The 26,748-nt window shown below is 32.8% G+C and overlaps 1 protein-coding gene across 1 annotated transcript in view; it reads left to right on the top strand.

Moving 5' to 3' along the window:
* LOC106107777 (arrestin homolog) overlaps positions 1 to 4,564 on the top strand; it is a 5,582-nt gene extending 1,018 nt beyond the window's left edge. Inside the window, exons 4-9 of the mRNA XM_013288780.1 lie at positions 1 to 71; positions 518 to 579; positions 1,549 to 1,612; positions 1,927 to 2,035; positions 2,253 to 2,394; positions 2,487 to 4,564. Coding sequence (XP_013144234.1) covers positions 1 to 71; positions 518 to 579; positions 1,549 to 1,612; positions 1,927 to 2,035; positions 2,253 to 2,394; positions 2,487 to 3,031 — 993 coding nt within the window. The 3' untranslated portion in view covers positions 3,032 to 4,564. The remainder of the gene's footprint in view (positions 72 to 517; positions 580 to 1,548; positions 1,613 to 1,926; positions 2,036 to 2,252; positions 2,395 to 2,486) is intronic.
* The last annotated feature ends 22,184 nt before the right edge of the window (positions 4,565 to 26,748 follow it).

Consider the following 26,748-nt stretch of genomic DNA (forward strand, 5'->3'; position numbering starts at 1 on the left):
CCCCCCGCCGTCCTGCCTCACTCCCCGCATCACAACACACTCAGCGCATTGGCACATCATAATGTACTCAGGTAGCATGGTACAAAGTCGATGTATTACTTAAGTCGTATTTACAATCGACAAAAACTTCAGTCACAAAAAAGAGGTTAATGACCGGAGAAGTTTAATAAGATGGTAAAAAACTTTAACCTCGAGTACACTCAAACTAAAAATGTTTTATATTTTTTATATGAAATCAAAATGTTATACATTTTTTTTAAATATGTAAACAAAAGAGTCCTAATAGGCTGTCTGTAACTATCAAAAGAGGTGAGTTTTTAAAATATAAATTAAAATGGAAACACTTTCATAAAAGTTGGCGTTTAAAGGCAGCGTAATTTCATTGAATGAACTCTTATAAATTAAGAAGCTAAGTTAGTTAGTAAAGCTCAATTGCTACTTGATTAAGAATTTATTCAACACGAATAGAACTTATTTAAATGCTCCTCAATGAACTATGTTTTTAATTTGCTTGCAGACTTAAAAATAAAGCAAAAATGGAATCGGATGAAAATTGTCGAGGAAGAAAAAAAGAAAATGGTTAGTAATTAACCGTATACTATCGTATAATTAAATTGCGTACAATATTTTCCATAAAGGTGGATTTCCACTGACATTCTCTTTGAAAAACATAAGCAATAACCTTTTGATCCAAGAGTCATAACAGTCAAATTTCGTGGTAAACAACAAACATAAGGGCACAGTTCCACTAATCGTTTATTGAACAATGTGGGAGTCTTCGTATGGGCAAACGACTAATGAAAATGATAGGTTGATGCAATCATCATGTAGATTCAGTTGACGAGTATTATGCAACCTAAAATATGAAATATCGCCGCGGGAGCTTTCGATTAATGAAGATTTCACACGCGGCCGCTATAACATGCGTGAACAATAAATTTCTCGCATACTATATGCTATATAAAAACCGTGATATCGACCAATGTTTTTTTTATATAATATAAGATGGCAAACAAGCAAGCGGCCACCTGAATCCACCGAAATGGAAAGCGACCACTGCCCATAGACATCCGCAATTGCAGATGCGTTGCCTACCCTTAATTGACAGAGGACGCACATAAAGAGGACATTTCCCTTTCCTATGCGTCTCCTCCACCGTCAAATCCACTTTTTCTTCACATACTTTCCTCTGACGAAATCGGTGGAAAGAGAAAGGGACTAAAAATAGGCCTCCGGCACCACACTCATCAGACGAAACGCGGAATTGCTTCCACTTTTCGCCTGTCTTCTGTGTGGTCGTGGTATTACACTGGGCGAGCCGGCCCATTCGTGCGAAGATGTTAAAGCGGGCTCTACCACTGTTTCAGCAGCCTTATGAATATTCAAAATCTCGCACTCAACATTGATACATGCCATATGAAAAGTATTATTGTGAAACTTTAAAATTAGCGCATTCAACCTACGTATTGCTAAATATACTTTTACGTTCGCTCTATCGTGAATCGTGTTTAATTTGTTTGTGGTATTAAAAAATTGTTTTGCTCACAGAGAGCTCGGAACAGGCACCGCCGCGGGCTACTGTTGAAAAGCCGTTTTTATTATCCGATGGCAGGTAAGGCTTTTAGTTTAATTTATAATCAAATTGCATTTCATTTTTTTGTCTAAAGCTAATGTAACTCCGTCATACTTATTTTGACGTGTAATAATGGTTTTTAAAATTTCTTAACTGATGTATGACGATGTTATATATAGTAATTTAAACAAAAAAACGTAGAGATCATAAAATAAATAAAACGAAAAACTCCAGACAAAATTCCCTCGACAGTGAAACCAAACAGCAAGGAAATTAACGAGAAAATAATGTTGACAGACGAGCATTATAATATAACTTGTAATTACCGTACTTAGTTAGACCAACTTTTCCAGAGTGGAGCTCGAGGGATGGCTAGATAAAGCAACTTATTCTCACGGTGAATCCATAAACGTAAATATCATCGTCTCCAACCATTCGTCGAAAACTGTAAGACGGATCAAGGTAAGTACAGTATATTATTAACAATGATTTTTGTTCGAACCAGAGACATTTATCCGTGCTACGCCAGCATTTTTGCTCTGTAACTGACTTATTGTAATCTACGGTGACGCTTCCGTTGACCTTTCTTTTTAAACCCAACCTCGGAACGACGCGGAAGCAAATGTGTCAAAGTTACAATTGTGCCATATTTTTTCTATACCAAAATAACATTTTTTAGGTTCTTGTTATCCAACATGTGGACGTGTGCATGTTTTCGAATGGGAAATTCAAAAATGTCGTAGCCCTAGTCAAAGGGCCAGACACACCGGTCGCGCCTGGGGAAACTTTCACTGACAGTTTTAATCTAACACCACATAGAGGTAAGGATGTTTTTTTATTGTTTTTTAAGAATATGCCGTCGCCAACATCGACTTTAAACGATCGACAATTTTTTAAATGTCCGCCATTTCAGGTGTAACTAAAAACTGGATTGCTCTCGAAGACTCATATTCTAAATCTGGTGCAAGCCTCGCTTCTACAGTTCTATGCAACTCAAACTCACCTGAAGATCGTAACGTGTTTGCCATTTACGTCTCTTACTATGTCAAAGTAAAATTGACTCTAAGCGCCATGGGTGGAGATCTATCACTTAAGCTTCCCTTCACATTGACTCACTCTTGTATTAACGAGGCACCAACAGACAGCGTTATAGAGGAGGCTACTCACAAAATGATATTAGAAGGAAAAGAAAATAGTGATGAAGAAGAGAGAGAAACAGAAAACGATAAGCAGAATAACAACGGAAATGAAGATGTTAAGCAGGAAACAGCATTCGGTGATGATGGAGAAATAAAATCACCAGAAGATCATAAATGCATAGCCGATGTTCTTGTCAATATTGAAAATAAAATAACCGATAGACCAAAGAAATTCGAAGGGCAAAACGTTGTCCGGAATGTGAAACCGAATGAGGACGAAATGGATTTAATCGTAAAGTATCCTTGTTCGGATACGTGATCCGAAGATTATGTCGATAATGTAAAACAAGATATCAAGACTGATCAGTCGAACGTCAAAGCACCAGATATAATAAGGGAATTTAAAAACGAGGACCAAGTGCATAAATCTGGGTTTGCTGAGAATTTGAAAAGAGCCGTTTGTTGTATCGACCGTCGACGACAGTCATAATATTATCATGTATTAGGCTTTGTTCTGGATACTTGTTAAACTTTAATCGCTAAGTTAATCGGTATTTATATTCTAACGATAAAAAGAATTCATAAAACTTAAATAACGTTAAACGTTAAACAATCAATACGTGTCTCTACTACATTAACGTATTAATAACCTACAAATGTTTTCGAAGTATACTTTTTGATGGAAGTCTATTGTCTTTTCTTAAAGCCTTGATATTTTTCTACTAAATTAACAGCGTCAAATATTGGTGTTGGCGAGTTTCATATCTAGTCAATAAGTTTCTATAGACATGTTAAGAAATATTTTAAGTATTTTATCGTATCAAGACTTGCTGGTCGTCGTATTCGCGGTGACGTAATATAAAGCCTGAATGGTTACGCTTACTAAATTAAAAAAAATGTTAGTTATCTTTTAATATCTCATTGATTATTGTATTAATATTATATTAGAATGCAAATTAAATATATCGTAATTAAATGTAAATTCATATATTCTAAAAGCTATTTGTTGGCATCTAGTCAACTCTAGTTGTAATTAAAACTAATTTTTAATATTAAGTCGAGTATTATGCTTTGATTAAATGTCACATAGATGTAATATGCACTAAAATACTGTAAAATAATCAATTATATGCACAAAATTAATTAAAGAGTAACTGTATCTGTGCGAGTGATAAATTATTTAAACTTGTTGAGTGACATTTGATAAAAAATAGAATTGTGCATTAAAAAAAATATGACTAAATTAAGAAAAAAGATAGATTGTTTTATTTTCAAGTTACCAGTTATTTAAGTATCAAATTGCTTCCAACGTGTATCGAATTCGATTCCATCTGGCATATGTTAAAGTCAAAAGTAAAAGTGCTGTGAACGTTTTTACGAACTACAGTTTGGACAGTTTTAAAAGCCCATAATTAAATAAATAACAATTAATATTGTCAATTATCCTTTTTAGAAATCTTTTTATTACCAACGAGAAGGTTTATTTTCATTTTGTTTCACTTTTTTATAACATTTTTCAATTTGTGTTTGTCGGTGGCCAGTGTTAACATCAATATAGACTGGCCACATTTGTTGATGGCAATTTAAAACTTAAAAGAAGATAAATAAAATCAAATACTATTTAAGATATAGTCTGCATTCAACTTTTATTTTAAATAAAGAACTAGTTCAATTAGCGCGTTTCTTTAAATTAATAATAGAAGTCAATAAAATCCAAGTTTTTGGTTTTGTTGCACAATGCTTGTGTTAGTGCCTATTTTCACTAAGCAATTAACCGCGCAAGACTTGCGCCTTAGCCTTAGTGGAAATTAAATGTAATTGTAATTAGATATTCAGTTTTTCCGTCTATAATAATCGTATTTATAATCGATTTCAATCTATGTTATTCTTTGTATATAAATGTAAATAAATATTAAAGTGTATATTTGTTGTTTGATATCCTTCCTCTTATCTGATGCTCTAAAAGTAACTTACGGGGCACGTGTCCTATATTCTGTTCCAAGCATACATAGGACAGATGATCAACGCCAGCAGATCCCCCACTAGAGAATCGAAGAATGTAAAATAGATATACAAACACTTTTAAATAAGACAATTATAATAATAGCTATCAATAGGTCATTATCAAATACACATAGCTTTTGTTACGTTTATCAAAAACGGCATTTTAACGTGTGCACCTTTTGACTTAATTATCGCACGCACAACAGTTGTGCGACTGTCGATTGTCAAAGCCAATTCAATTGTTTAGTTGCACAACTAAAAATCGAGTAATGAGCATATAAGCCCATAGGAATCAAAGCTAAAGTTATGGGATAGTTTAGTCACATGTGTACGTGAGTTCTAACTCTCCTTTGTTTCCATAGTAGTAAAAGTTTCGTTATCAAAATAAATACATCAAAGGCGTATGGAATTAATACATAAAGTATCTGGAAAATTTATTATCTAAATGTTCTCTCGTAATATTTTATTGAACCACATAAATCACTTATTGGACCAAGATAATGTTGATATATGTATTTTGCGATAACGTTTTTTTTCATAAATGATTTTCTAATACAATAAACTAATGAATGTTGTCAAATATACTAGCATTCGTCCGCGACTCCGTTCGTGTGGAGTTTGCTAAGTAGCCTATGTTTTTGGAAAACGTTTACCATACATGCTCAATAACCTACCACCCGAAATAGCAAATCTAAATTCAAAATTTAAACTATTTGTTAAACATTTGGAAAGCCATCTTTTTGATAATAGCCCTTGAACAGAATATTTTATTTTTATTTATATACAGTATATATAATATTTTATTTATATATGTATGTATTTTATGTAATTCTACACAAAAAAAAACCAGAGCACCCGCGGACAAACCAATTATATGGTTTTTGCGGGGCCATATTTGTGCATATTTTTTAATTTGTGTCATGTAATGTTTTTAATAAAAAAAAAAAAACTCTGCCAAATTCCATCGAGATCCATTCAACTGTTTACCGTAAGCATTGACAACTATTTATTCAAAAAAACCCTAGTTTTAAAACTATATTCTTACTGAATTTCTATTAGCAAGTTAACTTCAGACTACAGACAAGTAAATTAACTTGAAAGAGAAATCTATTAATATTGTATTTCTCGGAAACGTGAAGTTTCCAATAGAGCGAGGTCAACAATCAATTGACTGCTTGTGACATTGATATGTTTGTTGAGTATTGTGATATATTCTCATATACAATATTTATAAAATATTTTTTTCTATAACTAAAAGCTTTCTTGTACTTTGGCCGTGAATGACTAACACTATGATTAACAAATTAAACCAGAACAAGAAAAATTAAAACAGAACTAGCCAGTAACTCATCCACATCCGGAGGCCCATGTTTAGTTTTTTTCCTTTCCACCCCTTTTTAAGAGGAAGGGGTGGGAAGGAAAAGTGAATTTGACGGCGGAGGAGACGCATAGGAAGGATAAATATTAAAGGTAAGCAACGCATCTGCAATCGCGGATGTCTATGGGCAGCGGTCGCTTCGCCATTTCAGGGAATACAGTTGGCCGCTTGCTCGTTTGCTACCTTATAATGTAAAAAAAACGGTCTGTCCTCGGCGGTATTTCCAAACCAATACGACTTAGGGTTCTTCAAGAAGCGAGCCTACAATTTCCTCAAAGGCCGGCAACGCATCTGTAGTTCCTCTGGTGTTGCGGATGTCCATGGGCGTCGTTGATCACCTTTGTGTTCCCGCCGCTCGTTTGCCCCCTTCTCTTATAAAAAAAAAAAAAAAACGTCAAGCACCCTCTGTTCCTACAGGGGGTGGAGCAATGTGTACTACAACAAGGATAAATAAATAGTTTTATTACTGTAAAAGATGACCTGATCACACTATTTCAAAGATCTTATATTATTCAAACACATTAAGATTACATCAGCACACCGGTAACTATGATCAATTTAAAAAAAAAAGTCTAATTGAAATTTGAATTAGGAACACGATTTAATTAATAAAAGGGCGTTAATAATTTGGCTATAATAATTATTAATTCAAATTCATTATTCATCGGTCATTGAACAGGAACACGTAATCCCAACGGATCCCCAATGGACGGATTAATTGAAGCGTTTGACAGATTGCAAATTAAAATACGAGAAAATTTAGCTAACAAAATTACTATCGATTTTAATGAAAAGCAACCTGACAACATAGCAAAAAAAAAAAAAAATCCAGATTTCACGAAGATGATGTATTTAGGTTATATGAAACAAAAATCGCATTTGAAAATTATTTGTCTGTCTGTCTGCAAGCTGTGTTTGGCTCGGACAATCTCCTAAAAGACTGGGCCGATTTTGAAGGGACATTCACTAGAGGGTAGCTGACATGGACGGCGAAATTATAGGCTACTTTTCCACGCTGTCAAAATAGCGACCGGGCCACTATTTCTAGAAAGAGTGGACCGATTTTGACGGGACTTTGAATAGAAGGTAGATAGTAGAAGGTAGATACATGTGGGAATGTTATAGATGGCCATGTTTTATCCCGCTCTAACTTCGCGAGCGACAGCTCGTAACGAATAAAACAGATTGATGTCGACATTGATGATGACGCACATCACTAATATGTAGATATTAACATAATATTATGAAGCCTGTACTAACATCCTGTCTAACCAAGCTACCGTGACAAAAGTGCAATATCACTTTGTAATATTCTCGTTAAATCGCTCTCTCTTATCAACGTTGGGACTGACAGCGCGATAGCAAACTAAAAGGATCCCTAATCCGTGATGTGGGAGAAATCATTCGCTCGAAAACAAGTAATAGTAACTTCGAATAATGATAATAAAACATATTAACTAATAATCATTACTTATCCTAGAAAATATCTTGACAAATACAACAATAATATTTTAAAACGGCTCTAATTCTACATTAGGTGCGTTCTTCAATTCACATTTCTGCGTTCCTTACTTTTTTTTACTTGTCTTTTTTCTTTTACTCTTAGTATGTCATTCTTTATGGCCAGTATCTTAATGGCAAACTCCTTGACTACCAAAGAGGTTGATTACGTCAAAGTTCACTAAAGAGTATGAAATTATAAAGCAAGCGTATTTCCCGGCTTTTATCGCTTATGCGTCAATGTGTACGTCAGTTACCACTCGATTAATGTATTTTTAAATCCAGCACAATTATACCTAAGTTATTAGAAGATGACTAATCGATGTTTGTACAAATTTATGTTTAGAAACATATAGAAATGATGACAGATAATACAATTGTAGCTATTCTATAAAGTTAAGGGTCTGTCCGACCAAATTGTAAATTATCTGATAACCAACGTGTAAAATAGGTAATGGAAATATCGGACTTTGTTACCTTATCTGACAGTGTCATCATTTTTAAGCCATCTGAGCGTCTTTCGGCTAGTAGTGGGACAGGCCCTTAAGTACATATTACATTGGTATATAAGAATTTATAGTAAACATTACTAAACTAAAATTTCAATTATAAAAAATAATACATTCCGTCGCAGTTGAATTTATATTTCAGTGAAACTCTCCAAAGTACCATTCAAAATACGTATCGATGTCGAAATATATTCGTCAATGATCGTTAAAATAAGTGCTATCTGTACAAATTGAAATAATAAAGTAAATATTCATTTTAGAAGAACCGGAACATAGAAATATATCGGACCTTATTAGTTTTCGAAATTCAAATAATGAAGAAAAAAAGTTCTTATCATGGTTAAACAATCTATGTTAACTTTTAATAAATATTTATCGTACTACTGGCTTTCTTTAGCAACTCCGTTCGCGCGGAATTTAAAAAAAGTAAGTAGTCTATGTGTTCTTCCAGACTATGCTCTACATCTATACCAAATTTAATTGAGATCCGTTCAGCCGTTTAGGTTACAAATGTTATAAACAACCATCCATCTAAACTTTAATATTTATAATATTAGTAAGATTACAAGCATTATTTACATACCAGAATTTGGAAAAAATATCCATGGAATTATATCCGAGTAATTCCGGAAGATTCATAAAACTAACTGAACTAGAGTACACAAAATACATTTGTTTATATTACTCATAGCACAAGAAATGTGCAGACGAAGGCTTTGAAATGCGGTCGCATCAGGAAACTGTAGCGGATGTGAGGCAACTAGGTTACACTGAAGGACGTAGCGGTCTAAACGAGACTACAGTCATTAAAGGAGGTACAATGAAATCGAAGTAACGAAAATCACCTGAATTTTGTGCTAACAATTTTTAGAAAGCCTTATGTATTTTTTTAACATGGTTTTTTATTCATTTTCGTACATATATATAGGAAATTCTCGAGGGTACAGTATAGTATGCACAGTAGGGGAAACTAATTGACTTCGTGTAGTAGTAAACTATACTAATATTAGGAAAGTAGTAAATCCTAATAATGACGAAAGATTAAATTTTGTTTACATTGAATAGGAACCGCTAAGAACCGATTTCATAAATACTTTCATTAGAAGACTACATCATCACTGAGTATCATAAACTACTAGTTTTAGCTCGCGAGTCTGTCCGTCTGGAACAAGATAAAAGAAAGTATAACGTAAACGCACCTAATAACGACCCATCAAAATCCGCACCTATTACCGACCTATTTAGAAACCTATAATTTACTTGCGGTGTGTTAAAGTTGGTACCTTTTTATTTTATTTAATTTTTAATCATTTAAGTAATTCTTATTATAACTGTTTCTATATATGACTAAAAAGATCGATAAACTCACTATTCGCAAAAAAATTTTTCATTGGACATCAATCGAATATCATGTTTATTTTTTGGGCATCAATCTGAACAAACTTAAACTGGCAGTAATAGGTGCGTTTACATTAGTATCCATTACAGCAAAGGGGTATGACAGAAAATTGTGTGACCTATATTCTTTGCCTCACAGACGAAACTGATCGCTAGTTTATGATAAAATAATTATTTATTAATAGAGGTAAGTTTATTTTTTTTTATTTATTTTTTTATTACATTATATTATCTATTCAGAGCGCGGCGGCGGGGCTTTTCATAGACACAGGCATTATCAAAGCTTTTATCTTTCACTTGGCTGACGATTCCTGGTCCATTCTCTATTGTTCACGTACAATAGTTTACATATTTGATATGTAGGGTTGCCACTTTGTTATTCAAATTAGAAACTATAAATATGATTCAACATATTGTCTTATAACTAACTTTATAGCTTATTTTATTAGCTAACCTTATTTAAAAAAAAAACAAGCATTCATGGATGGGATATAATAAATTACGTACGGTATTTTGTTATTTATTTGACTTAGACTTTCAAAAATTTGGAGATGTAACGCAAGTTAAAATAATTGTTAATTTTTCACAACCCTACGTATCATGGTGTCACGGTGTTTTAGTTTATTTTTATTTTTTTTTATAGTTCATTAAAGTATGATATTGAGTGAAATCAAAATGAGTTTTGTTCTGTATTCATTATATTCAAATCGACAATGGGTATCTTTAATCTACTTTATACGCTTTGTATCATGGCAGATGAAATCTATTGTTCTGTTACATGAAATTTTAATTTATTACTTGCTTATATGATGAATATCTCGTTTATGTACATCAAACATACAATAATATCCATTCAAATATTTTGTTAATGTATTTAAAAAAATGGTAATTTTAAAAATATTCACCTGTTACATTTCTCTATGTTAATACGGAGAATATACGAAAAAAAAAATCATTTTTTTCACTTCACTGCCTGACCCTTATAGATAAATAATTCATATTCTATTTAAGAAATTATTTCACAGGCTGTTAGTGTCGTGCGACGGCGGCTTTAAAATTTCAAAATAACATACTTTATACGTTTTTAACTCCCTTGACTTCTTTAATAACTTAGAGAATTGACATTTTCACTTTACTGTCCATTTACAGTTACTTTTTAGTTTTTCTTCTAACAAACTTTCTAAATCGTCATTATTATTGAGTAAAACCGATTGATTCTTGTTTTTGTCATATTTAAAACAAGCTTTCGCCCGCGACTCCGTCCCCGTGGAATTAAAAAAACCAAAAGTGAATAGCCTATGTGTTCTTCCAGATTATACTCTACATCTATGCCAAATTTCATCGAAATCCGTTCAGTCGTTTAGACTACAACTCTAACAAACATCCATCCATCTAAACTTTCGCATTTATAACATCAGTATGATTAGTATGAATGAATTTATTTAAATTAAGACTTTCCCGAAAAGCTTTCACAAAACTTATACGTTATAGGATTTATTTTCCTTAAAAAGCTTCTGTACCGGAAGTCAAGTAATACAATTCGACACTGGAATGTCAGGAAATCGCTTTATTTCCTTTTCAAGTAAGCCATTCTGACTATATTATTTTTCTTTGGTGAAAATGACGTTAACGGTGGAAGTCGCTTGGTCATTTATCGCCTAATACTATTAAAAATACCAAAGTAAGACATTAACAATTTAAAATCATACTAATATTATAAATGCGAAAGTTTGGATGGACGGATGTTTGTTAGAGTTTGGACTAAATAAAGCCTAAAAAAACGGCTGAATGAATTTCGCTTAAATTTGGTATAGATGTAGAGGATACTAGGGAAGAACACATTGGCTACACTTATGTTTTTTTTTTAATTCCGCGCGGACGGAGTCGCCGGCGAAAGCTAGTATTAAATAATACTTTAATGCAGGTACATCTATGAAATAATTGACAATTTTTACCTTGAACTCTTTTTTTATTAGAGTACTAGCTGTTCGCATGCGGATTCATCTGCGTGAAATTATAAAAACTTTATTTTATTGTTCACATTTGTCAAATTCTCAATTGCAAATGTCAAAATGACATGACATGAAATGACAAACCTTAGCAATCGATCTTTCTTGATGTTGGCAGCAACTTATGGTCTCTTTCCCAAATTGGAGGTTTAATGCAAAATATGTAGCCCCAAGTTTAATGGCGTGAAAATATATAGCCTAAAGCGTGACGCAGGTGTAGGGCTTTTTATTAAAAGAAGAATTATTCAAAAATATGCTGTAATTGCTGACATCTTACGCAACAAAAAAGTGTGTGTTTATGCTTTATTATAATAGTATAGACTAAGCGAAGTTAGAATGCTTTTATGTTTTATCGCATTGTCCCTGCTAAAGAATGTGTCATAAAGATTTTCTATTTTTGTTTATGTAGACAATAAAAATGACTGTTCACCTCATAAATATAGATTATATGTTTATGCGTTTTATCTTCCATCCGTCCCAAGCGACAACCTTGATACATTAGTTTAGAGATGAAAATGGATTTTTGCTTCAACATTACAGAGTTGTTTCGGGATTACAAGATCATCCAAATTTTTAACATCATTTATTTATTGAAAAAATCATTTTGGACATATTTTTTGTACAGCCTTTCCCAAATGGAGTGGGTGTTGTTTCACTCCTGCCTAAAGCCAACTAGACACTTTCATTTCAACTCTACAGTTTAAACGGAACAGTTAAAACTTAGGGGTATTGCCAAAATTTTAACTGTACAGTTCTCAATTATTTCTGCACATGTCACTTTTATCTGTGTTAGTTACAACTACAGGTTTGTAGCTGGCTTTAATATTAAAAAACATGTCGATTTTTATACTAACGAAAATTACATCCTAATATTTGCATGTTTGTTTTTGGTAGAAATTTCTATGCGTATAGCTATATTAATATAAATATTCAAAAGTACCGCATTTAAAAAGAGTCGTTAAAAAATTCGAGAACGAAATTCAATTTGAGTTGCGAGCAAAAAATCAGTTTATTACAGTTGTTAACTGAGAAAGAAATAATTTGTTACATTCGAAGGCTTTTAATGCATGTTGTCAACTTTCAACACTTTCAGATTGAAATAAAACTTTATACGGTCCCTAGATTAAATTACGTTTTATGTTGTATCAAATAAATCTGTTGTAAAAGAAAAAATATAGTTATCAAACTCGCCTAATATTATGTTACAAGATGAATTCTTAACCACTAAAGCATTTAGCGTGTACAGTCAGCTACAAGAATATGGATTCACTTATAAAGTTTGTATACAGGTACGGATAAAGGTGGCGGCTAGCCGTCACCTTTATCCGTACCATCGTACGTATCATATAAGCCGCGGCTTGCTCGTTTGCCACCATATGATATAAAAAAAACGTAACATATGTACTTTTGTAACTAAAGGTCTATACAAGAACTAAAGTTTTGCAAATATTTACATATTCAAGCAGCTGACTGTACTCTGATTTGATCAAAGAACGCTTACTATCACACTGCTAAAAACCTGCTATCATCAGCTACCTTGTATATAAAGCCTGTTAAAGGTTCATTAAGGTGAAAATGTTGAACTAAACCTAGTCACATAACCTGAGGGAACAGTAACTTAATGGGTTTTAGCATTCAGCCTTTAACGTCAGCGCTTTATGAGTTAGCAAAGCTTTATGCAAGCTCTTAAGCTGTCTAATGCAGAACTTTATAGATTAACAACTACCTATCGCTTTTTACTTAATTTTAAAATGTCATTGTAAGAGATTGAATCTATTCTTGCTTTTTGACTTACGGTAAATCAAAACTTCAATATTTTTACAAAATAAATATAATTACAGAATAGTTTCTACGAAAGTATCGCTTATTTTTCCTCAATAGGATTAATATCGCGATGATTTATTTCTACAATTATTTTACTTGCAAACGTTATAAAATAAATTCAAATACCATCATCTATTTTTGTCATAACGTAATAAAGAGGTGATAAATGAAATTTGTACGCAACACATCCGCCGTTTCAGCGCTCCGCAATACAATTTAATTTACGTGAAACAAGCCAATGTATTGAATTACTAACCACAGTTATTTTGAGAACATCGAAATAATTAAATCACAACGTAATTTATATAGAAAATAGGTACATATTTAAGGTTATGGTTCTATATTCTAAATTTAATTATCTATATCTTCCCATTGTTAAAATAAAAGAATGGGAAGATGGAAGGAATGGATTTGATGGAGAAGGGGACGTATAGGAAAGAAAACATTCTATTTCCTTGTATCCCTTCCTCCTTTATTAACGAATTTGCAATTATGGATGTCTATGAAAAATGGTCGCTTCGCTATTTCAGCGAATTCAGGTGGCCTTCTTCTACTTCATTCCATCTTCGACAAAGATCAAGAGATCTGAAACTATCTTATGCAATCAAATTAAATATTCAAATTTTAGTAAACAACATAACAAAAGAAACCAAAAGAAAAAAATGAAGTTAATTTAAGCCACGTATAACGATTCAATCAACAAAATGAGAATAAACGAGCCCAATGAAAAGATCATTTATTTCATTTCTTGCGTAGCTGAAGTCATGATAAAAATAAATACTCGCTATAATGCTAATAAATACTTAGTCGTAAACTTTCGCGTAAGAAGCTTTTATTCTGTCTACTAACGCAAAAGTTTGCAACGTCTGAAAAGATGAAAAAGGAAACCAGACTACGACTTAACGATCCCTTTAATGACATTTCAAAAGGAATTAAGTATATTCTTATGATTGTAAACTAAAAAAAAAACATTTTTTTATAATAGAAGGTGGCAAACGAGCAAGCGACCACCTGAATCCACCGAATTGGAAAGCGACCGCTGCCCATAGACATCCGCAATTGCAGAGGCGTTGCCTACCTAGGATATTTCCCCTTCCTATGCGTCCCATCCACCGTCAAATCCGCTTTTTCTTCCCATCCTTCTCTTAAGAAAAGAGTGGAAAGGGAAAGGGACTAAAATTAGGCCTCCGGCACCACACTCATCAGACGAAACGCGGAATTGCTCCCACTTCTCGCCTGTCTTCTGTGTGGTCGTGGTATTACACCGGGCGAGCCGGCCCATTCGTGCGAAGATGTTAAAGCGGGCTCCACCACTGTTATAATGTAATACGTAGCTTAAGTAATACAAATACATAAAGCATTAAATCCGCTGAAAATTTCAGTTACTCCAAGATATAATTAAAGAATCGGACTCTGCACGGGAAGGTGCACACGTAAAACTTTATCTGAACCATTCTACTGTCAGTTAATATATTAAGTAAACAATTGACTTATCAGTTATTTGCGTCTAAAGCGAGTTCTATTTGTCTAAAAGCTTTGTGATAGAGAAATTTATGCGCATACTTTATGCAATATTGGATATTTAAATCAAACATGACCAACGCAGGTGGCTTTGCAGCGCAGCTGTAATTTCTATATAAAATATTAGCTTTTGTTCGAGACTTTCTTCCTGAATAAAAAACTAGCAATAAATAATATAGCCTATGTTGCTCAGTGATAGTTGCTTTCTAATGGTGAAAGAACTGTTGAAACTCTCTCTTTATATTATGACATAGGTGAGAAGGCGAGCAAAGGAAGTGCTACATTATCTTTCAAATTATGCATTATTTTGGGAAATTTTACTAAAAACGAAACATTAACTATGCCAATTTCATATGTATATTGCAGTAACTATAACTAGTACCATACTAAGAGTTAAATGGTCACTAAGGGAGTCGGTACAGCAACATTTATTAAGATAAATAAACTACAGTACTTCTTAATGGCTTACTGTATTTTTCCTTAACTTAGTGCAAAGTAATGAATCTTAACAATCATAGTAAAAGCTGTTCAATTAGTCTTATCTGTCAGCTTCATCGTTAAAGTAATAAAACTTCCTTTTTCCTTATCTTTCAATTAGAGGACGCGGTGAATCATAAAAACCAGACTACCATTCGTTTACAGCGGATTTTCCTAATAAAAGAAAGTTCGAAATATTTTTAATTTCCTAATATAATTTTTTATCAATAAGTACCACCATCTAACGATGTACAAAGTACGTCAAAATATTATTTGATATTTTCATCAACAAGTAACATATAGGACAATTTACACGTAATCCTTCGGACCATAAAGAACCTGGCTAAATGGAGAATAAAGCAAAGGTAGTAAATATAATAAAGTTCGATGACCTCTAAACACCTCAAACTATATCAAGTGATTTCTTCAAAATATTAAAATAGCCTCAGTAATCGTTTACAAGAGACACAAAGAGACTGTTTGTGCAGTGAATTCCAAGAAAAATAATTTCAGGTAGGTGTAAATTCTCAGAAATTCTTATAAGTTTTTAGTCTGTGCTATAAATCAATACAATTTATTTTATTGAAAATAACAATATAAACGCGTAATAAATATTTATTTCATAATTTTAAAATGTAAGAAATCTATTTGTTATGTTTATAAGCGGACAGTAATCAGATGTCAATAATAAAGCTGTGGTATTCACGCGACTACACGACGACCATATTGGTAGTTGCGGAAAGGGAGTGTGCATACATAGAAAAACGGTATACGGTAAGGATATTCTGTACAAATTGGAAAAAAACATATGTGAGAACTAAAGAAAACTAGTTATATTTTTTTGAAGCATTATATGGCTGTGGATCTTATGGTAAAATTTAGTAACAGCGAGTAATATTTTCGTCCAGTGATTGTCAAAGTGGCTTAGTCGAGGCCTTGGGGTTCACGCAGAGACGAAGATGCGGCATTATAAGGGGGCTTACTTAAAAAAGAATTGTAGCAGTAGTTTTTGGAATTAAGAAAATTTGCAAGGGGTGTACGAAAAAAGTTTGAAAATCTCAAGTTTAGCTTGTCAACCATTTGCGTACTTTTGAACATTAACGCGTTTTATATTCGTATGTAAGTTACAGCAATTAAGTAAACAACGTCCCTAAAGGTACCTCATGAAATCGTAATATGTTGTGAAAACTTGTGGTGAACTTTATATTATGAACGTGACGGAAACATTATGAGGTCACGAAATATACACAAGTAAACTAAATTAATATTACTTAACATATATTTAACTTTGTGGATTTTAAGTTAGATTGTAACTTAAACTGCTGAACGGATCTCTATGAAATTTGGCATAGATGTAGAGGATAGTGTGGAAATCAGCGTGGATGAAGTTTCGGGCGAAAGCTTCATAATTAATTAACATAAGATTAACTTGAGAGAAACATTTGTTTTTCTCAACATACATATTTGACATTATTACGAAACGCCTATCAAATCAACTCAAAACTCAGCAATCACAATAAAAGTTTTCATTAATTCCATCGGTCGTTCGTCGACTTTCCACTTGTAAATTCGTCGTTTCATCGCCTTATCTTTTTTCACTTGATTTAACGACTTCTTTCATTACAAGAAGAGTCAAATTAAAAAGCAAGATGATTTTGTTTGTTAGCTTTTTTAAGGAAAGCGGGTTTTAATTAAATTTCAATGGATTTTAGAATTCCTTTTCGACAATTTGATACTTTTTGTTATACTTCAAGTTAACTAACAGCGCTATTTTGATAATATAGAAGCTAATTTATAATTCACACATTAAAGCTTATAATTCAGACGAAAGTAATAACTTTCTTTGTGTGATACTAAAAAAGTCCTTAAAACAAAGGAGCATCTAAACGTGTATAGATGTTTGAGAAGTATACATTGACTTTGCTAAATGATAATCTATAATATATGCCTACCCCGGTTAGCGTGTGTTGTTTTATCGAAAGCGTTGATAGGTGTACAAAAATAATTACCGCCGTCGCTAAAGTCTATCGGCGAACATGAGCTTTTGCTCACCCTTGAAAGCTCGCATCGACCGTGACAGCGAGGTTTCCACGGTGACCCAGTTTCAGCTGTTTGTGGCCGGTCTAGCTAATATTAGAGAATTGAAAATTAAATTTCGAATACAATATATTCGTTCACGAATTCACGCGGTTGTTAAATGTGTGACAATATAGGTAACAAAGGAGTTAGAAAAAGTCTTTCGTAAAGGAATTATACTTATATTGATAGGAGGAGGAGGTAATATCAAAGAACTTATAATAAACAGGAATGATTTGTATTTTTGTATGTATTGTATATACTGACACCTTTGTACGTTTCACCATTAAAAATCTACGTTATCAGTGAAAAATGAAGACTATGTTTTTTTTAATTTTACGACTGCGTAGTCGCGAGCAACAGCTAGTTTGATGTTAAATATTATAATTAATATTAATATAGTAGATATTACAGGCCCATTCTGATTTTGTTTCCATTAAAAGTTTTTTTGCTGGTCGACGCAATGCATTTAAAATTATCGCGACGTCACAGGAGGCTCAGCGAAATCGATTTATCATCTTTTGTGTAAACGACAACAATAACGAAGTGTAAATCGTTTCAGCCGCTCGGTAATTTTCTTTACTAATGTTACACGGAATATTTTGTCAGAGAATGTGTGTTTACAAGTACTACGCATAGTACATAAACTCAATGAAGAAAAAATTATAACATAAAAACCTTACTAATATAAATACGAAAGTTTAGATGGATGGATGTTTGTTAGAGTTTGTAGTCTAAACGGCTAAACGGATCTCGATGAAATTTGGCATAGATGTAGAACATATTCTGGAAGAACACACAGGCTTCTAACTTTTGCTTTTTTTATTACACGCGGACGGAGCCGTAGGCGAAAGATACTATTAAATAAATGATAAACAACAAATAGAGACATATAAAAAGCGATATACAGCACGTTCTTGTTTGTAATTCTATTTTAATTGTTAATAATGATAAAGTAAGTAAAATTTAAATATAAAAGGACAGCATGTTGTGCACACATTATGCGGGTACAAGGATCACGGGATAAGGGTTATTTAAAGTTTTCTACAACAAACGGTTTTATCGTAACATCCCGTATTCTGTTTACATTTATACGAGTACTGTGATGTGGTTTAACTTTCAGAAAATGCAAACACGCGAACTAAACATACCGTCGCTACAATAAAAGGTTGCAATTATGTAGACATTTTTTAACTATACTAACGAAGCGTAAGCTTTTTCTGGTAGATATCAGAATTAAGACCAATAGCAAAAAGATACCTCTAATATTACACTTAGCCCCTTCGAACACGAGGCATTGAAATCTGCCATTTTAGTTTCTAAGCAACATACACAATAAAGTGTCATAGAAGTTCGTATACATATCGGCTGTTATGCGTTTGTCGATTGTTTTACAAACAATTCAACTATTTAATTGCACAACTAAAAAATCGAGTAGTATGCACCTTTTTATAAGCTCTTAGGAATCAAAGACAGACTAAACAGTTGTGTGATAGTTTAGTTTCAGGTGTGCGAACGCTGCTCGATAATAAAGGGTAATAAGGTAAGATATTTCAGTATAACAATGTAGGGAAGTGGATTCAAATCAGGTGAGTAGCAGGATATTTGCGGTGTTGTAACGTTGAATGTTGGCTCTCAACGGATATGAAACGGTGTGGAGGTCAAGGTTGAACTGAATAATTTAGAAGCAGTTCAGAAAATTAATGACGTAATAACAATGAATCTTGAAGTTCACTTGTACATGTAATTTAGATGCCTCTAAACATTTTTATACTTTCAATTGTATCATTGGCAGTTTACAATAAACGAGAAAAAAGAGCTCTCTTTTTTATAATTAATAGACTGTATATGAAAGCAATAGAAAAATCTAATCTACATATAACTTTTGATCGTCAATTGTTTTGTGAACGTTTTAATTCTTTTTTATTATTAAAGCTAATCTACGTTTTAAAATTAACCAAGAAGGTCGCTAATTGATCAACCCCTACTTCTCGTAATGATTACAAACGGCAATTAAGATAGATAAATATGCAAATGATATAATTTAACATTTAATGCTCGGAAGAGATACAATAAAGTATGATTTATGAGATGACTGTCTCCATGGACGACAATTTAATGAAATAATAAGCAATTTAAATGCAGACCGAGTACACGGGGACGAGAAATTATCTCTACCATTTTACTCTGTTTTATAAGGTAAGGTGACTAAAGAGCAAGTAACCACTGGAATTCGCCACTAGTTAAGTAACCGCTGCCCATAGCCATTTGAATTTGAAGATGCTTTGCCTTCAATTAACTGAGGGGACGCGCAGAAAGAACATATCGTCCCTACATGTGTTTCACTAACGTGAAGATGGAAACGGTAAAAGGAATAAAACAACGCCTGTTGCACGTACACTCGTCAGACGAAACGCGGAACCTAACGTCAAGCCCTGTTTGATAATTCGAAGTTTATTGTTTAAAATTGTTAGATATTATTATAACTAATTGTGGAACAGCAACCGCGCTCGACCGCGAAGAAATCTCAATAACATTCTCCTTGAAAATAGACCCCCGTTCCGTCCGAAACTAATCGATGCCGCTAACGGAAAAATAAACGTTGATAGCCGTTAAATAACTAGTTTCATAAAAATGTGTAATTTTTTTTAGAATTAATATTTCAGAACAAAGCAACTAAAAGACGGCAAATCGATAAAAGCAGAAGTATCAACTCACCTAGTTACATATAAAAATTGTTAGAAAACAACAACAGTAACGTAAGCGGTGGATTTAAATATCACATGAGAACTCAAATGTGAGACATTATCAAGTAAAATGATGTTTCGTGTCCAGCTGCGACCAAGTATGCGCATATTTACACTACTTACACTGTCGACGCTTACTTAAAAAACAATTTTGTCATCCCAATGATTTTCTTGAACTCAAAAAACTAACCTGAGTGTATTTTACATTGTATTTGTTTGAATATTTGTGTATAAATGTCCTAGTAGTAAAATACAGCTTTCATTTTATAAGTTAGAAAACAAGCAAGCGGCTACTAGAAATTCGCTAAAATAGCGAAATGACCGATGCCTACCCAACATAAGTCATAGCTTTTGCAGATAGCTTTAATCTCTAAAAGAGGTGATGTCCAGAAAGAGGGTGATTTCACTGCACATGCCTCCCCTCCTCTGCCAAATCCTTCCGTTCCCATCTCTTGCTTATAGGAAAAGAAGACTAATATCAATATAACATTAATTCCTAGTAGTATATGTGTACAATACATACAAATACAAAACAAATAACAAATCATAAATCTATGTGCACGTTTTGCACAAAGATAACGAAGTATTTTCTAGAATGCAGACCTGAAATGAAATGAGATAAAATGTAAATGAGTTAGTAATCCAATTTCAGGGATGAATGTTGTTTGATAAAACAAACGGTGAACTTATACAAAGCACCGTGGCTTTAAAATCACTTGAAATTCAAACAATTTCACGATTGATGGAAAATTTTAAGATTGAATTCCTATTTAAGTAACCAACTTAGATATCAATAGAGACTTCAAGTTTGAATTCACGGTATGACAAATACATGTTCATTTTGTGAGGATTTTTATTCAAGATTAACTGTTGCCCGCGACGACTTCCGTGCAATATGAAAATTAAAAAGTAGCCTATAATATACCCGTCTACGTAAGCTACCCTTCAATGAAAGTCCGGTCAAAATCGCCCCAACTGTTTCAGAGATCACCTGAAACAAACGCTGCTTGCTGACAGACAGACAAAATGTTTTTTAATGCAATTTTCGTTATCAGCAACGCAAATACATTATCTTCCCGAAATTTGGATTTTTTCTTTTGATATTACAAACAGACCCTTTTTTTATTAAATGTATAGATTTAAATAAATTGAAAAGCAAGAGATAATCTGAAATATCCAAAATAATTTATCTCGTAACCTTTTATAACATCAATGTAAGGATGCTTTTAATACGTACATAATATAAGAGTTGGCCTTCCGGGAAAAGTAAATAAAGCCTATTAACGTGCTAAACCGCTTCCTTCCTTCCCAGTAACACGTTTTTGCCTTTCTTATGCTATTATTCTCACAAGTAATGATTTACTAGAAAATAAACATGGTCACATTTTTAAAAGAGCAAATTTTTTCGTACGATTAAAAAGTTCATAACAAAAGCGCTATGGTTAAAGTAGCTCGGCAACCGGCCATAAGTGGCCATAGTGGCCGCATTACTAAGATTAGCACTTTTATTCATACTTAATTTATACTCACGTGAATTTGCTCAGTGAACCTCAGGATATGAATTTATAGTTCTTCTGGGATTGGGCATTTTTAAATCAGGCAATTAATTTCTATAACTCGTAAAATAGGTAAAAACTAAGTCTAATTACTCTATATTCAGCCATAGACTATGTGTCAAAGATTAAAATAATGTAGAATGGATTGCATAAATATGTTGTACAAAATTACTAAATTACAAATTATTTGAATTTTCCATTTAAAAGTTTCTATTAACTTGGGAACCGGATATGCCTCAGCGAATACCGCAATTATAGTTTCGAACTTTGAACAGAGTTTTATTGAGTTCTAATGTTCTATTGTTTCGAAATAGTTCAACTAGTATTCACAATTAAAGTTAAATTAAAAAATAACTTATTTCAGTTTTTATAACTTCAAGTAACTTAGTGTGCTATTTAAGTTTAGATATTCAATTACTTTTTTTTAATAGGCATCAATTTATTTAATGTTTAAAATTTTTGTTATGCATCGCGTATTTACATTTGTATTTGTTTGCGGTATAGTTCTCGTTATTAAATTTTACTCAGTATTATTGTTGTAAGTTCATAAAATCATTTATTAAATGTTTACGCAATTTCGATGTTAAATTTTCTAGTAATGTATTATTAATAACAAGTATTGCATCATTTAAATCAACAATTAATCATTTACATGCATAACTCTGTGGTCAGCATTATCTTGAGATGGTCTGTGATATCTATTAATCTCTGTAGTCTATAAGATGCATTTAAACCACAAGATGGCGCTTTGTTATATGCTGTCCAGGTCAGTACAGCCATTTTCTGAATTCTTTATTTAATATACGAATAGACAAAGCTTCAGTGAGTTCAATTTTGTGGAATTATTCATTTTGTGCAGAGATTTCAACAGAAGGAAATATTATTTTTATAGTAAAAATTTCGAGGAAATAACTTAGTAATATTGCCATTTCTATTTCTAATAAGTACAAGTGAAGAGAACAGCTTCAATTTTTTAATTCAATTGGAACTTATATCTTGACGAAGAAGCTTCCAGGAAGCGTGCTGTTGAAGACTTAGGACAAGGAAAGCCGACCACAAATAATCGGATAAAAAATACAGACGGAAGCAGAAGACTAAGGAATTTAGAAAATCAATTTTGAAACCAAAAAACGTGTGATATAAAGTACTTTCAATAATAATTGTGCGATACACGTACAAACAACGTGAAATATGCTATCTAAAGCTTTTACAAAAGTAGCTTACACTAAGCTTTTGCTCCAAGAAACGGAGTAGTTAATACGAAATACGTTCCCAGTGGGAAACTACTAGAATTTTTCACTGTAAAACTTAATTCTTGAAAGGTGAAACATTAAAAAGGAAAATTAATTCAACGTTTCACATTACGCGGTACCATACGAAATAAGAGAAGAAATTGCTAGAAATACTTAGAACAATTGCCAAGTATCATCTAAGTCCATTCGAAACTAACTTGGAAATGTATCAAGAAAATAGTTACTTAACAAATTAATGCGTATTGTTGCATAATGTTTATTTATTCTGCATTTTTGTATTTGTAAAAATCCCATGTATCAAATAGATCCTAGACCCTAAACGATAGGTAACAAAAAAGGAAGTAATGAAGCTTAACACTAAGGTTTGTTAAGTATTAATTTGCTACGCCGTAGCTACTGCTACGACCAACGTAGCATAATGGACACCATTGTTATTGTAAAGATTGTATGTTATTGTAACTTATTATTATCGTACGTTTTCTTTTGAAAAAAAGGATTTTCTTTCGAAAATTTGAATATAGTTTCGTATTAACTTTTTAGATAATGTTAAAAATGTTATTTATATTTACGAAGTATTTTAATAAATATGTTTATATAAAAAATTGATACCACTACCCGTAGCGTACGTAATTAACAAAGTAAGTTTATTCCTACGTCACGTTCACCTCATGCTGATATTTTACTCTGGTAACATGATTCTGCACTTATATTCGCCTCGACATTAAATGTATCTAGCCATTGAAAACTTTTGTAAAACATTTCAGATATTTTTATCACAAATTCAAATAAATGAGAATATTATAATACTCAAATATATCTATACTAATATTATAAAGAGGAAAGATGTCTATTTTTTGGTTTTATTTACGTATTAAAATAACTTACGGACAGAAGCTTAAAAAGCTATGTTATCACTGAGCAACATAGGCTATGTTTTTACTGTATATCCTTTTCAATTTCACGCGGGCGAAGCCACCAGCAACACTTAGTAGCTACACATAATGTAAAAAAAACTGTATAAGTAAAGAAAACTGTTAGAGAGCTGCTTCATTATTACTACGAATTCTATTGACCGTTTACCTTGCCTCTGTCATATTTTTTACGATAGAGAAAAAATAGATAGATCCTTGTATGTAATATTACCTTAAAATGATTAATTACCTCCCAAATTAATTACCTGCAGAATAAGTTTAAACTACAATGATAAATTATACAACAAAATGTAATTAAATACAAAACAAGGGTAGATTAGACCCTTTATACGTTACTTTAGGGGATGATTAATATCTCGAGCGACCGTGACGATGCTTAAAATAGTTTTTAACATAAAACAGCGACTAATAAAAAGCATGCGACTTTGTGTTCCCATTATCGATAACATGCATCGAAACATCCGTTTATTTCTGTCATTCGCATTGTAAAAAATGCAACAACTATATGTTTAGAGGAAATATTTTAGTCAAGTTTTGATTCCTATGAGCATTTACGGAGGTGTGCACACTACTTGATTTTAAGTTTTGCAACTAAACGGTTGAATTGGCAGGGAAACAATCGACAATCGCATAACAGTTGTACGATAATTTAGCCCAAGGTGTGTGCCCGCTCTTACTATTTTGGGTTTGTTTAATTAACACCGATATAACTTGTTTAAGTTACTAACATTACTTGTTACTACAGATTATCAAAATTAAGATTTCTATAACATTAATAAAATTGGAGTGTGTCTATGTAATATCAAAATATTTGCGTTGTTTGTGACGGAAATCGAAGTTTAAATTTTTGTCCGTCTATCCTCAAGTCTGCCTTTCGGATAATATACAAAATGATCAAACCGATTTTAGCTAGTTTTTTACTGTAATGTAGATATGTGCAAGAGTAAATTATGCAATTTTTTTTATTTCACGATAGCGTGTGCGCTATATGTTACGTTATATGTGTATAACTTCATGACAATGAGAAGGATTTTTTTTTCGGACATTTGAGTTATAATATTTATGTTTAATGGTCGTACAATACAAATTAAATTATGTTTATTCTCTCAACAAAAGGGCTATAAATCAAATTGTAACGTTACAAATCATTCCCGTTCCGACGTAATAAAATTCAACGTACATACGTGGAACAAAGCCAGACATAAAGTGAATTACGGATACCTTTTGTTTGATAAAAATTATATTTGTACTACATATTTATGTAATACGGAACAGTTGTGCGTGATTGATGATGATCGAGAGGCGTTTAACTAATTAAAGTTACCTCATATGTGTACTAATATATATTGTAATGTAACTTTGTAGGCGAGTGACAAATTATAGAGCTGGGGTAGAACGAACAGACTACAAATCCAAAAGACAGCATGCAAAAATTAGACGCCTAGAGTCTTTACTCGTATCACAATTTAGAATAAGGTTCTCCCGTTTTTTAGATCAATCTTCGCTCATAACATGATCTACTCGGAATAAAATATCCAAGAAGTAACTAACAAAGAAAACTTATGCAAAACAAAGGGCTTGTAGTAACTTAATCTTACTAATATTATAAATGCTAATGTTCGGATGGATGGATGTTTCTTAGAGTTTGTAGCCTAAACTACTGAACTAATCTCTATGAAATTTGGCAAAGATGTAGTAGATAGTCGGGAAGAACACGTACGCTACTCACTTTTGTTTTTTTTTTATTCTCACGAAGACGGATTCGCGGGCGAAAACAAGTCTAACATAAATACACAATATACTAATTTAGTATTAGTTTTCGATGTGGTAGCAGGTGCGATTAAGTATAACTTACTAAGTTACGGTAGCTTAACAACGTTGCTTAGATAATGGAACGCAGTCCAATTTATATGCAGGACGGCTAGATAGAACCTCGCAAGGAATTACCTCCGTTATTATGTAGGAGCATAATAACCGTTTTACACCTTATACTATCACTTTATATTACTTTTAGATAACTTAATACGCTTTACTGTGACTACTAGTTAACCTAGAAATGTGAAATAAAATTAATAACGCATAACGCATACCCTAGGGTATTTATTTATTAAGTTTCTCGGGAAAACCAAACACGCACACGTGAAACTAAATTATCGCCCAACTGTCTAGTCTTTTTGATTCCTATGAGCTAATATAGAGGTGCGCACATCACTCGATTTTAGTTGTGCAACTAAACAGTTGAATTGGCTGTAAAACAATCGAAAATCGCAGAGCAGTGCGATAGTTTAGTCAAAGGTGCGCCATCTCTTAGTTGACTATCAACTTTTAATTATACACTACTTTTCTTCACATTGTTGATGTAATATAAACCGTAACGTAATAAACGTAAACTCCACCGGATAGTATCCAAGCGTCGCTAATTGCAGAGATTTAACCTGACAGAGTACAGTTTGCTGCTTAATTCGTGCTCTTACATCAAAGCGGGTATTCCCTTTGAACTTATACAGGCTGCAATGAATTCATGTTGTCTAATATCCCCTAATGTAGCTAGTATACAAAGACTAACTCTATTCCAAATTCGCAGCACAATAGACCATTATGTGACCCGGTGGGCATAATTCTATTCCTATTAATTTAGCTCACTAGCGCCATCTAGTCATTGTCAAAGAGTATAAGAAGAATTTTGGTTTGGTAGACGCCAGTAACCCTGTTTACAGTAGTAGAGCCCGTTTTAACATCTTCGCACGAATGGGCCGGCTCGCCCGGTGAAATACCGTGACCACACAGAAGACAAGCGTGAAGTAGGAGCAATTCCGCGTTTCGACTGATAAGTATGGTACGCCTAATTTTTG

The sequence above is a fragment of the Papilio polytes genome, unplaced genomic scaffold, assembly GCF_000836215.1.
Source record: "Papilio polytes unplaced genomic scaffold, Ppol_1.0 DF821845.1, whole genome shotgun sequence".
Classification (NCBI taxonomy): domain Eukaryota; kingdom Metazoa; phylum Arthropoda; class Insecta; order Lepidoptera; family Papilionidae; genus Papilio; species Papilio polytes.